The following is a 14,503-nucleotide window of genomic DNA, read 5'->3' as shown; positions in this document are numbered from 1 at the left end:
TGAAACTTTGGACTTTTCTCTCTCAACCCTGCTCCCCATCTAACTGATTGGTTGCCAGATCTTTTTGAGTCCATCCCCACAAGCTTTCTATGTAAACTGTTCCCACCCTTGTTCAGGGTCAAATTATCTCTTGCTGGTCCTCAGAGCCTCTCCTGGGTGGAGTGGCCTTGGCCCCAGGGTGCTGAAAGCACTTGTGGTCCTTCAGATGCTAGGAACATCATGGTTTAGTACTTGCTCTTCTTTCCCCTGCCTGATAACCATCACCAAGTGAGCGTTTTCTTTCTTGCCTGGCTCTGGACCTCCCACAACTTGCTATCCTAAAGTCTCTGCAGAGAGAAATAAGGGAGAGAAAATGAATGTGGGAATTGCTTCCCAGTGTAAGGGGGCTAGCAAAGCCTCAAGGTCAGCACTAGTAAGCTGGTGGGGATGATGAAAGAAGTCCAAGAGCCCAGCGAATTTTTCTTTTCTTTTCTTTTCTTTTCTTTTCTTTTCTTTTCTTTTCTTTTCTTTTCTTTTCTTTTCTTTTCTTTTCTTCTCTTCTCTTCTCTTCTCTTCTCTTCTCTTCTCTTCTCTTCTCTTCTCTTCCCTTCCCTTCCCTTCCCTTCCCTTCCCTTTTTCCTTTCCCTTTCCCTTTTTCCTTTCCCTTTTTCCTTTCCCTTTCCCTTTTTCCTTTCCCTTTTTCCTTTCCCTTTCCCTTTTTCCTTTCCCTTTCCCCTTTCTCTTTCCCTTCCTTCCCTTTCCCTTTCCCCTTTCCCTTCCTTCCCTTCCCTTCCTTCCCTTCCCTTCCCTTCCTTTCCTTTCCTTTCCTTTCCTTTCCTTTCCTTTCCTTTCCTTTCCTTTCCTTTCCTTTCCTTTCCTTTCCTTTCCTTTCCTTTCCTTTCCTTTCCTTTCCTTTCCTTTCCTTTCCTTTCCTTTCCTTTCCTTTCCTTTCCTTTCCTTACTTTTATCTTTCATCTTAGAATTAAAACTGTATATATTGGTTCCAAGATGGAAGCGTGGTCAGAGCTAGGCAAAGAAGATAAGTGGTTCCATTTTGGCATGGGTCCACTTGACCTGGGGATATATTACCTCATTCAATCCTCAGAATAACCTTTTAAGGAAATAGCTATTACTGCCTACAGTTTCTAGTTAAAGAAATTGAGGCTGAAAGAGAGTAAATGATTTCCCTAGTATCACACAGCTAGTAAGCGAGATAATGTATTTGAAAGCACTTTATAAAGTACATTGTGGTGGGAGGTCTTAATTTTTTCTTTTTGTTGTTGAGTAGAGACTTATTATATTATTAATATCATCCCAAGCCCTCTCATCTCATTTTCCTCTGTGTGGGAAGCAAGTTAATATTAAGAAACCTTTTTAGGTCATTACAAAATAATGTAGATCTCTTTCTCACTTAAAATATCATTTTGTGCCATTAATGCCACCAACTATACATAGTTTTCTTTTATGTCCCAGTATAATCAATTTTCACTGCCATTTGCAAAACAAAAGCTATGAACTGACAAACTGAATTGTTTCAGTGAACACATTTTGAGAAGTGACTTCTGCTTTAGCATTTAAAGTTTTTCACATTTTGTTGACTTCTTGACATCCCACTTTCCTAAATTAAAAAAAAACAACAACAACCAACACTCTAACCAATTTGCATAGAAATATGCCTATGCCAATAAATTAATAAGAGATTTTGGTTGTCCAGTTATTTCTGATCCTTCATGTTGCTGCTTGGGGTTTTCTTGGCAAAGATACCAGAGTGGTTTGCCATTTCTTTCTCCAGTTCATTTTACAGATGAGAAAACAGAGTTAAGTGATTTACCCAGGATCACACAGCTAGTAAATATCTAAGGCTGGATTTGAACTCATGTAGATGAGTCTTTCTGATTCCAAGCCTAGTGCTCTATCTACTGTGCCACGTAAACTGCCAGTCCTTATTATAGTGCCTTGGTATTTGAACTTGATTTTGGTTAGGGTCTTCCTGTTAGTTTTCTTCAGGAGTTTGAACAATCAAAAGTAGAAGAGAGTAGCTGGGAAGTCTGGAGTTCCAGGTTACTCTTGGGTGGAGAAAACTCCTGATGCAGAAACTCCTTTCACCAATGAAGACTGGCAACTCATCTCTAACTAAGAGTCTGAGTGCCAGTTCATCAACAGACATTTATTAAGCACTTACTATGTCTGGTGTGTTCAGAGAGCAGACTAGAAGCTAGGAAGAGCTGGGTTCTTTTGCAATCTTGCATATTTAAGTATATGCATTTAAAAAAACATTATTCTTTATATTCAGAACAAAAGGCTAAGGTTCCATACAAAAAAAAAAAGGTTTACCAGGTATTTTCCTTACAACAATCTTGGGATGCAGTTAGTGCAACTATTTGTAAAAAAAATGTTTATAAATGAATGAATAAATGAATGAAAAAGGAAAAACAGTTTAAAAAATGTTATTCTGAGAATAGGTCCCTAGGCTTCCCCAGCCTACCAAAGAGTTCATCTTAAGACACAAAGATTAAAGATCCCTGTTCTAATGGGAGATACTGAGAGGTTAAGTCACTTGCCTATAATCACACAGCTTGTTATGTATCAGGGCTCGCACTCAGGTCTTCCCTCATTACTGGCAGTCCCTTGTGCCTAGAATGCTTTACCTCCTCTCCTCTGTCTTCAGACTTCCCTGGCTTCCTTCAATAATTAATAAATATTTAATTAAATTGCTTGCTTCTTTTCAGAATTTGGTATGGCCCACACAAACATGGCCACCATTAAGTATACTGATTCAAATGTAATATGTTAAATTGAAATATCAGGCATTTTCCAGTCCTGTCTGACTCTTGGTGATCCCATTTAGGGTTTTCCCAGCAAACATACTGGAGTACTTTTTCATTCCTTCTCCACCTCATTTGGCAGATGAGAAAACTGAAGCACTCAGGGGTAGGTGACTTGCCCAGGGTCATACAGCTATTAAGTATCTGAGACCATATTTGAATTTAGGAAGATGAGTCTTCCTGATTCCAGGCTCAGCACCTTATTCACTGTACCATCTGGTTGGCCTCAAATTGAAATATACTAAATACATTAAATTTTAATATAAATTGAAATATTCTAAATAAATTAAAAGTAATACATATAGATCTCTATATATCCTTTCAAAGGTCTAAGATTACTATGTAATCTCTATGTACTAGATAATTACTTGTGGAGACACAAGGGGACACCAATTTAAACCTCCTTTTGCTCTGGCAACAACACAGATTGGGATCTGGAAGGGATCTCAGAGGTTATTTCAGCCCTATTATTTTATAAATGAGGAAACCAAGGTCCCAGGAGGTAAAATGACTTTCTCAAGATCTCTTAGGCAATAATCATTAGAAGTAAGATTTGAACTTAGATTCTTTGACTCCAGTCCTCTTTATGCATGCTGCAAATTCCTACACTGATAGAGCTGGAAGCAGTTTTAAAGATCATCTAAACCAGGGGTTGCTAACTTTTTTTTTTTGCGTGTCTGAGACTCTTTTGATAGTCTGGTGAAGCCTGTGGACTTCCCAAAATGATGATTTTAAATGCATAAAATACATAGGATTACAAAGGAAGCTAATTTTTTAAAATAGAATGATAAAATTATTTTAAAAAACAAATTCATGCACCCCAGGTTGAGACATGTCCAACTTATGATAAAGAATGCTATCTACCTCTAGAGAAAGGACTGTTGGAGTAGACATGCAGCGGAAAACGTGTGATTTATCACTTGTTTATTTGGGTTTATGTTTGGGGATTTCAGCCCTATAAGATTATTTGCTTACAAAAATGAATAATATGGTAATATGTTTTGAGTGAATACATGTATAGCCCAGACTGAATTGCTTGTCAACTCTGGGTTGGAGGAAGGAAGAGAGGAGGGAGACAACATGAATCATATAAGTTTGGAAACTTTTGTTGAAATTTATTATTGGAATAAAATAAAGATAAAATAAAAAAGAGAGAGAGAAAAATGTCTAAGATCACACAACACAGTCAGTAGCAGAGCAGGGCTGGGTTCCAGGTCAGCTGGTTCCTTTTTTGGAACTCTTCTTGTTTCTTAATACATTTTTTGTATTGATAAATTAATCAGACATCAAAATTTGAAAAAAAAAATGAAGCCCATTGCTGAGAACACAGTGGCTTTTGCCATTGGACGAGCTATTATTCTTGTTCTAAATAACACATAACAATCAGCACAGATGTCTTCAGGCCCCATTAAATAGAAATCCATTTTTACAACATTTCTTTAAATACAGTGTTTGTTCACCAGAAGTTAACTGTGTTCCTTAAGAGAATTTTTAGCAGATTTTTACTCTATATAAAAGCTTTAAATAGGGATGTTTAGGTCAGGAAAAAACAAAACAAAACACAACAAACAACTGTATTTCTTTAAGAGCTGCCACAGGAGGGGCAACTAGAAAGCACAGTGGATCGAGAGCCAGATCTGGAGCTGGGAGGACCAGGGATGAAATCTGACCTCAGATACTTCTTAGCTGTGTGACCCTGGGCAAGTCACTTGTTCCCAATTGCCTAGCCCTTACTGCTCTTTTGCCTTGGAATCGATAATTAATATTGATTCCAAGACCAAAGGTAAAGCTTTATTTAAAAAAAAAAAAGAGTTCCTCTAGCCACAAAAGGAGAATGAATGAATCTCTCTGTTTTCATCCCACAGATGGACATCTGCTCTTTCATCAAGTGCCTTTGGTTGAAATGGATGGAATGAAACTCACCCAGACCCGAGCCATTCTTAGCTACCTGGCTGCTAAATACAACCTGTATGGGAAGGACCTGAAAGAAACAGCACTGTACAGTATCAGCTCTGCCCTTATTTGATTTTGGCACAATATAAGTTCCCAATAAGAGAGAAACAATTCTGATGTTGCCACCTTTGGTTAGAGGAGAAGGAGGGTTGTTCAGGTGATAGCCAAGAGATGAGGCTGACCCTATGGAAAATTCTTTAAAATTATTTTTCAATGAAAGATATTCATTTTTTTCATTCCTTTCTTCCCACCTTCCACTCTTTTTAATCCTAATTATTTTTCTGAACCCCCTGAACTTGTGCTTATGCATAATAAAACCTAGGCTGTCATCCCTAGAACAAATGGCATATGTTGCTATTATTGAGTTGTTTCCCTTGTGTCTGACTAGCATTTTCTTGGCAAAGATACAGGAGTGCTTTGCCATTTAGAACTCCAGCTCATTTTGCAGATGAGATGATGGAGGGAACCAAGGTGAAGTGACTTGCCCAGGGTCACCCAATGAGTGTCTGAAGTCAGATTTGAATTCAGGAAAATGAGTCTTCCTGACTCTGGTGGTCTGGTACTCTATTCACTGAGTCACTTAGCTGCCTCAAAGAGTATGCACAAGGTATTAACTTTTGGCATAATTCCAAACTGCTTTCCAGAATTACTGAAGCAATTTAGAACTCCACCAACAGTGGATCACAATGCCTGTTTCCCCTTAGCTCCTCCAACATTTGTCCTTTTTCGTCAACTTTGTCAGTCTTGATGAATGGGAACTAAAAGCTCAGTGTTGCTTTAATTGGCATTTCTCAGATTTATTTGTAGTTTGAATCATTCTTTCATATGGCTAGGGATAGTTTGGATTTCTTTCCTTACAAATTGCCTGTTCTCATCCTTTGGTAATTTATCAGCTGGGAAATTGGCCCTAGGGAGAATTCAAAATTTCAGAAATAGAAATTTATGGTCACCTCTTCTCCTTCCTGGATCTTTTTCCTAGCCTTAGTGACACTCCTTCCTGCCTTCTCCAGGCACACAGTGTTCTCATATTCCCTCTTGTATTTCCTCTCAAAATCATCTCTCCAGGATAGGATCAGATAAACAGGAGATAACTGAGTTGAAAATATCTAAAAGGACTTAATATGTTATCTACTCCAGAAATAGTTAGGATCAGAGGATTTAGATCTGGAAGACATTTGAGATACTGTCCATTCCTTCATTTTAAAGATAAGGGTATCTGGGACCCACAAAGAAATGACTGTCCCCAAGGGAATGAATGCATGCAGTGGGGAGCAGGGGCAGCTAAAGGTAGTGTACTGGAGAGAGAGCCAGGAAGATGTGAATTCGAATTTGGTCTGGCACTTACTAGCTGTGCGACCCTAAGCAAGTCACTAAACCCTGCTTGCCTCAGTTTCCTCATCTGGAAATTGAGCTGGAGCAGGAAATGGCAAGCCACCTAAGTTTGTTTGCCCAAGAAAACTCTGAATGGGGTCATGAAGAGTCAGATATAGCTGAAAACAACTGAACTACAACAACAAATGGGGAGCAGCACTAGCAATAAAACCAAATTTCCTTTGGCATGCACAGAGCTTGGGACAGCTGTTTTAGAACTCTGTGGGGATGAGCATTAGTACTGGCCCTTCTCTGGGAAGGATAATGGTAGGTAAGAAATATCTCCTCTTTGAATTTATGTAATAGATTATTGCTGTTGAAATAAATCTACTTCAATGCAGAAACTACAGAGATAACAATCGAGGGGTTTTTATTCTTAAGAACAAGTTCAGGAAGTTGAGAAAAATAATTAGGATTATAAAGAGGCTTTTAGTAGGCAAAATTATATCAGAATGACAGAGGAATAATTTCTTTTAAATATAATTTTGTTCATTCTTTTTAGGTTTAAACAACTGATTCATAATCCTGGGCTTCCTTCAACATCCTAAAAGTTGAACAGACTTTGTTAGACAGAATCATAATCTCCTAAAGAAATAAGCCTAGTTAAAGAGTCTTTATAAGTAAACCAAGTCACACTGCAGATTAAATTATATTTGGAAGGTTTATAATGAGCTGGTTGAGGGGGGAGATTTACATGCCTACAGAGTGGGCATTAATGAACTCTCCCCCAAATAAGCCAAGGCAGATTACTTGGGAAGCCTTGACTCCCTTTCTGACTTCTTATCTGAGGAATGTTTGAGTCCTTAAGTAAACTTGTTAGGTTTCAGCCAACTCAATAACCTTGCTGAGAGAAATGGCCCTACACCATTTACTCAAAATAAAAATTAATTAAAGGAAATAAAATAAAAAATAGAAAAATCCAACAATAATGATGATGATGTTAGTAATAACTACCTTTTATATATCACTTTAAGTTTCTTAAAGTCTTTTATTTGCATAATTTTCTTCCTGACAGTTCTGTGACTTTGGTGTCCCATTTTACAGATGATGAAATTGAGATTGAGAGAGGTTAAATGTCTTTCTGGAATTACAAATTAGTGAGTGATAGAGGTAGGATTTGAACTTAGGTCATTCCCAACTCTAAATCTTGTGCTATTTACCCTAAGATGGCAATGTTCTCTTTAAGGTGAGCCAGTATACCTAGCCCTTGTTCTCTGTAATCCTGTATCTATGATTATCTTAGAATCCATTTTTTTCTTAGTATATTAGTCAGGAAGAGATAACTATAGAATTATGAGTATCAGCAAGCCAGCTACAAAAGGCATTTGGTAGACAAAGGTCACTCCTTAGCACCCATGAAATCTCACCACCATTGCCCAAATTCCAAAAGTTTGGCTCAAATCAAGCCCAGTTTCATAGTTCTTAAATGCCCCCCCCAATTAAATGATTAATGGGCAACAATTCCTGCCAGTGTGTTATAGTGAGTAATCAAGACAACAAACACCTACTATGTTCCAGGCAAGATTTGGGTTGGAATCCTGCCTCAGATAATTCCTATCTGTGTGTCTCTGGGTGGGTCATTTTCCTTCTCTGTGCCTCAGTTTACTTATCTATAAAATGAAAGGGTTGGGCCAATCTAAGGTATTTGCCAGCTTTAAAAGTATGATTCCCTAACCATGGGGAAAAATTTTTTTAAATTAAATTGAATTAAAAAAATACATTTTGACCAGCTGTTGTGGAGTCTGGAGTAGCAAAATGATTTGAGGAATAAGATGTAGGTCCTGAATTCAGGTCCTCATTCTCCCAAGTTTGTACACTCTCTCTTTAGCTACCCCCAAAACATTGCCTCTTGCACTTATTATCTACAAAAGAATAAAAGAGTTACTTGGCACAGCGACCAATGGAGTAAAGAAGCTCAAATGGGTGGGTCAACATTTTTCTATTTCGTTCAATTTTGGAAATACCATTAAAAGTTGATTGGATCCTCCTTTTTAAAAAATGATCTTAGGGCCCACTAATTAGCATAGAAAACACTGATATAGAAAGGAGATGTTCCAAAAGTATACAGATTGTAATCTTGTACATTCTTTTAGGCTATAGCCTTAAAAAAAAAAAAAGCCGATTCATAATCCCATGCTTCCTTCAATGTCATAAAATCTGAATAAATTTAAACAGAATCATAATCTCATACATCCTCTAAAGAAACAAACCTTATTAAATAGATCCTATAGTAAGATAAAAAACTAAAAACGTTAGTTTTTTTTAACTATAGGGGCAGCTGGGTATCTCAGTGGATTGAGAGTCAGGCCTAGAGATGGGAGGTCCTGGGTTCAAATCTAGCCTCAGACACTTCCCAGCTGTGTGACTCTGGGCAAGTCACTTAACCCCCATTGCCTTTAAAACAAACAAACAAAAAAACCCCCTATAGTTAAAAAAAAAAATAGACTCAATAAACTAAAGTTACAGATTAGCTTTAAGGAAATTGTAAAATTCTCTACTTTCAGGATTAACATGTATGTGGATGGCACCTTGGACCTGATGATGTCAATTGCACTGATTTCTTTCAAACCATCTGACCAAAGGCAGGAGGCAGAACTTGTGGTGGAGAAAGCCAAAAGCCGATACTTCCCTGTCTTTGAAAAGGTAAATTTCCAGGAGTCAAAGATTTCACATTCTCTAACGTGACAAATTCCCTTTTCTCTTTCTAGTCTTGAACTGACTCTTTGTTCCAGACAGACTGATCTAATGTTTGTTTCCTTTATGAGCATTCTAGTACCCAATTCTATACTTTGGTCCAGCAGGGTCGGGAATGCATTTCCCTCCTCTTGGCTTCCATCAAAGCAAAATTCGGAGCCCTGTGCTGGAAGAGGCCATTTGTGATTTCCACTATTCCTTGTCCCCACCTCCTTATTGGGGTTCTTTTCCTTTTGAATTTAATTCATGTATGTCTTTTAATTTATCTCAGTTCATGTTGTATCCTCCCGGGAGAATGTAAACTCCTTAAGCACAAGGACTATTTCGTCTATGTCTTTATCTCACTTGAAGTTTTGACTGGAGTATCCACTTAAAAGTGTTTGTTGAATTGGATTAAATTAAGTTGAAGGCTGTCTGAAAAGAGAATATTTGTATATGGTTTTACAAGGAGGAGGCCACATCAGACAAGAACTTTAGGGACTTTGGCCAAAAGCCATTGGAAAGTTTTGAGGGTGAATAATAGTTATAATATGAAGAAAAAAAGATTATAATATTTTAGACAGAACTCTTTGAGTGAGTTTATATCATTAAAACATTCAGCTCTGAAATAGTTCATACCTTTGTGTTTTAATATCAATTTCATAAAAGGAGTGATCAGACCAGGATACTCCAAACTAATTTAACTATAATACCTAAAATAACTTTAGCTTAGTTTTCTGAGTTAGTGGGTACAATGAGAAATTCTGCAAGTTTTGGATATGTCTGTGGCAGATGCTAACATGCTATTAAAAAAGATCCTTACCTTCTGTCTTAGAATCAATACTATGTATTGGTTCCAAAGAGAAGAATGGTAAAAACTAGGCAATTGAGGTTACTTGACCTGCTCTGGTTCACATAAGTAAGATGAGTCTGAGTTCGGATTTGAACCCAGGACCTCCTGTCTCTGAACCTGACTCTCACTCCACTGAGCATATCATTTTTAGAGTAATTCTTGAGTGAACACAAGATTAAATTACACCCAAGAAACCAGTGGTAAGGTTCTGGATCCATAGGGGGGAAAAAAAGTAGAATGCTTTCTGGCTCAGAGAATCTAAGGCAACAACAATTCATTGACAGGAATTGGATGGGTTCTGGCCTCTCACTATGGCCATGAGAAGGCTAAAATAGACTGCAATGGGAAAACTCTTCTAAATGGACTCTGGAAGTTCATTGTTCAATGGAGATTCTCTCCTCTTTGGTGGAAATCAATGGCCCCCACCTATAGAAGAAATAGCATAGAATTGGTGAGGGCAGCATTTATCTCCACCATCCCTGAGAAGTCCCATGCCAGTGAACTTTGAGCTTTGTATTATAGTCTTTTAGGTCACTAAATTACCTTATAAGGTAGCAAAATATCATCATCATTCCCTCATTCAGAATCGCTAACTCCAGAACACTCAGAAGAACAGAATCATTTCTCAACACCGCACAATGAGAATTTATGTTTAAAATGATCACAGGGGCACAGCCTTAGAACTAGAAAGGAACATAGAGTTCATCTAATCCAGGGGTTCTTAACCTTTTTTATTTCCTCATGGTTCACTTTGGCAAGCTGATGGAGCATGCAGACTCTCAGAATAATATTTTGGCATACATAAAATAAAACAAGCAGAATTATAAAGGAAACTAATTACATGGAAATGTAGTTATCAAACTATTTTTTAAAAAGTTCACATGCCCTACTGATGAGTCCTTGAGAGTTCAACTTCCTCATTTCAAAGTAGAGAAAAATGAGACCTAGAGAGGGTTTTGCTCAAAATAATTGTCTGCTGGTAAAATATGTTAAAAATAAATAATATCTTATAAATATTATATTGTATTATAAATATAAATAGGTATTTGCAAATATAGATATATAAATAAGATTTTACAAATGAATATATAATAATATAACTCATATTTTGTATTTGTCCTTAGTCAAGGTCAGATGGGGCTTACTTTTATCCAACAGCCTTTCTTTATTTTTTCCCCCTTCTACAGATTTTGAAAAACCACGGACAGGACTTTCTGGTTGGCAACAAATTCAGCTGGGCAGATATACAACTACTGGAAGCCATTTTAATGGTAGAAGAATTAAATGCTACTGCACTCTCCAAATTCCCTCTTCTACAGGTAGATGGGAGTGGAAGGAGGGAGGGAGGAAACCCATCTCCCCATCTATACCTGAAAGAAAATGAGCAGAAACAAAGACTGAAAAACAAGTGATAAATCAAAGTTAAGGGCAGCTAGGTGGTGCAGTGGAGAGAGTGCTGAGCTTGGAATCAAGAAGACTCATCTTCATGAGTTCAAAATCAGCCTCAGATACTTAACCAGCAGGGTGACCCTGGCCAAATCACTTCACCTTGTTTGCTTCAGTTTCCTCATATGCCAAATGAACTGGAGAAGAAAATGGCCAACCACTCCAGTGTCATTGCCAAGAAAATCCCAAATGGGGTCATGAAGAGTTGGACAGGACTCAAGATGACTAAACAATATAAATTAATACCTAAGGGTCCATGTGGTATCCAAAAGAAATTTAAGGAGACCAGCTGGGTGTTTCTATTTAGTTTTTGTTCTGCTTGCTTAACTTACCTGATTAGACACATCTTCTGGATAAAGGATTAAATCCTTTGAGCCTTAGTTGGACTGTTTAATTGTTTACACATGGAAAAGATTCAATCCTTTGGACCTCTAGTTGGACTGTTTAGCTGTTTATCTGCAAGTATTGTTTTGTGGTTTTTTTTTTTGCTTTTTTTTTTTAATGGAAGAAGGAACCCTAGGCAAAAAGTTTGCTACAAAGATTGTCTTCAGTGCTGTTCTTACTAAAGTCTCTCACTCCCACTCCTATTGCCTTTCTATGTCATACCAAGTATTCCATGCTGCCTGAGGTGCTAGTCTCCTAGCTCTCTTCTTGGCAGTGCCCCATTCTCCCACACATTCTGTTCATTTTCCAGCTATAGCGGTCTTCTTGGAATTTCCTAGCACATGTTATTCTCTCTCTAGACTCTATGCCTTTGTCCAGGCTGTCTCCCATGCCTGGAATTTTGCCTCTCATGTCTTTTTTCCCCTCATCTTTACCTCTTGGCCACCATGGTTCCAGGCTTCCTCAAAGACTTGCCTCAAATATGATCTTTAAGGGTCTCCATTCCCTTGCCTTGCCTTCCTTTCCCTAGTGTTTTCCCTCTGAGATTATCTTCCATCTACTCTGCATAAAATAGTGGATTTAACCATGTGCTACAATGAATGGAATACTTAAAAAGACCTGAGCTCATAGCTGGCCTCAGACACTAGCTATGTGACCTTGGACAGGTCACTTTATGCCCAGTTTCCTCATCTGTAAAATGGAAATAATAACTGCATCTACATTCTAGGTTATAGGATGTTGTGAGGATAAAACGAGATCATGTTTTTAAAGCACCTGGCATAGAGTAGACCCTATATAAATGTTAGCTATTATTATCATGATCATTATTGTTATTATTATCATTAGGTAGCTATGTGGTATAGAGTGACAAAGCTATAGTCAAGAAGATTTATCTTCCTGAGTTCAAATATGACCTCAAGTCACTTACTAGCTATGTGACCTTGGGCAAGTCACTTAAACATTTTTTGCCTCAGTTTCTTCATCTGTAAACTGAGTTGGAGAAGAAAATGGCAAGCCACTCAAGAATCTTTGCCAAGAAAACCCTAAATGGGGTCACAAAGAGTCAGTCAGATGCTGAACAACAAAACTTATTATTATTTTATGTATATTTGTATAACAGGCGGGGCAGTGTTTTTTTTTTTGGTTTTTGTTTTCACATTTCTTTGTATTGCTATTACTTGGCATAATACCTGGCACACAGTAGGTACTTAAGTGTTGATCAGCGTCAAAACTTCTCTCTCCTCTTTTGTGTCCACAGCTTTATTCTCTTCTTGATATCTGTGAGGGGTGATTTCTTTGAAATGGATAAACTAATATGCACTAAGAAACTAAGAGATGTCTCAATCCACATAGGGTCAAGCATTTCTATTGCTATCTAGGATCAGGCCAGCCCTCTTTTAGGCACATTTCTGGTTCACCTTGGAAGTAGTATAGTTTCACAATTTACCTCCTAATTATATTTTTTTCTTGAATTAGGCATTTAAAACAAGAATCAGCAACATTCCTACAATTAAGAAATTCCTTCAACCTGGTAGCCAGAGGAAATTCCCACCAGATGACCATTACGTGGCTACTGTGAAGATGATTCTCCAGATTTAATGACCAAGAGTGGGCTAAAGTTGGCAAAGGAAAGAGATTCAGCTCATGAGTTAGAGGCTATGGGTTCAAATCCTGCTTCTGACACAATCTGTCCCTGGCCCTCATTTTCCTCATCTGTAAAATGAGGGATTGAACCTGTTGATCTCTTTAAGTTCTATATCAATGATCCTATGAAGTAGAGAGTATAAAGATTTTAGCAATATTGTTATCAATAGCACAAGATAAACATCATAGTAAATAATTGGAGCATCTCACTAGGTATTAAAAATAAAATGTTAAATGAATACAAAGCTAATGATTCTGCTAAAGACAAGAGTTGAAATCAAATGCAAAGTTGATTAAATTTAAAACTATCTTTGTGTGTATGATCCATTAAAAATGTATAACTATTTTTATATTATCTGTATTTCCTAAAAAAAAAAATTTCTTTCTCCCCACCAAGAGAATCATCCCTTAAAATAAAAAACAAAACAAAACAAAACAGTTCAGGAAAACTCACTAGCACATCAAGCATAACAATATATGCCATGGTATTTTGTTATTGTTGCAGTTATTTTTGGAAATCAGTTGTTAATTTGAAATGAAGTCCTAAAATCTATTTAAAACAAACATGTTATGGAAGCAGTCACATGTGGAATAGATACCAATCACGCTTCAAGTTCTGGGTGTCCCTGAGTCCTCCCTGATCTCTCCCTGCTCTATTCCTCCCCCCCATCACCACTCAAGTGTTCTCTGTTTCCATGTACAGACTCAGGATAAGGCTTGAGATATCTGCTGTTAGATACTGCATCTCTTAGGATTCTTGCTTTCTTGCTTCCCAGATGCAGAATCTTCTGTGGGTTGGGCACAAGAGAACACACACACACACACACACACACACACACACACACACACACACTCTAAATGTTTATTTTGCACAGTCTGGGACTTTCCTGAGTCAAAAATTCAGAGACCAATATTCAAGAATGCACATCCCAAGAATAAACAAATTGTTAGACATCCCATCAGGATGTCTAACAAGCTTCTGGGGAGCCATATCTGAACATACCATCATATTCTCATCTATCTAAAGTCTAGCTCACTCTATTAGCAATTCTCTCTTTCTCCTCCCAGGCTCCCATTGCTGTTCGTTCTCTCAACATCTCTTTAGTGCTCTCTACAGACCCAGGGGCTGGTTTCCTACAGATTACCAGCCTCAGGAGAATGTCCTAATCATTCTTTTATAACCTAGGTCTATGGTGGCAAACCTATGGTATGCATGCCAGAGTGGGCACACAGAGAGCTCTCTGTGGGCAAGCCTACCATAGGCCACCAGATTTCATTACTAGAAAGCCAGAGGGACTCAGGGGCCAAGTTGCTCCCTTCCCATTCTCCACTGTGCCTGAGGACATTTTGCTCACCACCCACCCCTCTACCCAAT

At 37.8% G+C, this 14,503-nt stretch overlaps 1 protein-coding gene across 1 annotated transcript in view; it reads left to right on the top strand.

Annotated features, from left to right (window-relative positions):
- LOC100017091 (glutathione S-transferase A4) overlaps window positions 1-13,473 on the top strand; it is a 36,897-nt gene extending 23,424 nt beyond the window's left edge. The window contains exons 4-7 of the mRNA XM_007484093.2: window positions 4,670-4,802; window positions 8,633-8,771; window positions 10,842-10,973; window positions 12,961-13,473. Coding sequence (XP_007484155.1) covers window positions 4,670-4,802; window positions 8,633-8,771; window positions 10,842-10,973; window positions 12,961-13,083 — 527 coding nt within the window. The 3' untranslated portion in view covers window positions 13,084-13,473. The remainder of the gene's footprint in view (window positions 1-4,669; window positions 4,803-8,632; window positions 8,772-10,841; window positions 10,974-12,960) is intronic.
- Window positions 13,474-14,503: the final 1,030 nt, after the last annotated feature.

The sequence above is a fragment of the Monodelphis domestica genome, chromosome 2 (genome assembly GCF_027887165.1).
Source record: "Monodelphis domestica isolate mMonDom1 chromosome 2, mMonDom1.pri, whole genome shotgun sequence".
Taxonomy (NCBI): domain Eukaryota; kingdom Metazoa; phylum Chordata; class Mammalia; order Didelphimorphia; family Didelphidae; genus Monodelphis; species Monodelphis domestica.
Note: the sequence above shows the minus strand (reverse complement) of the source record. Positions and strands in the feature narration are given on the sequence as shown.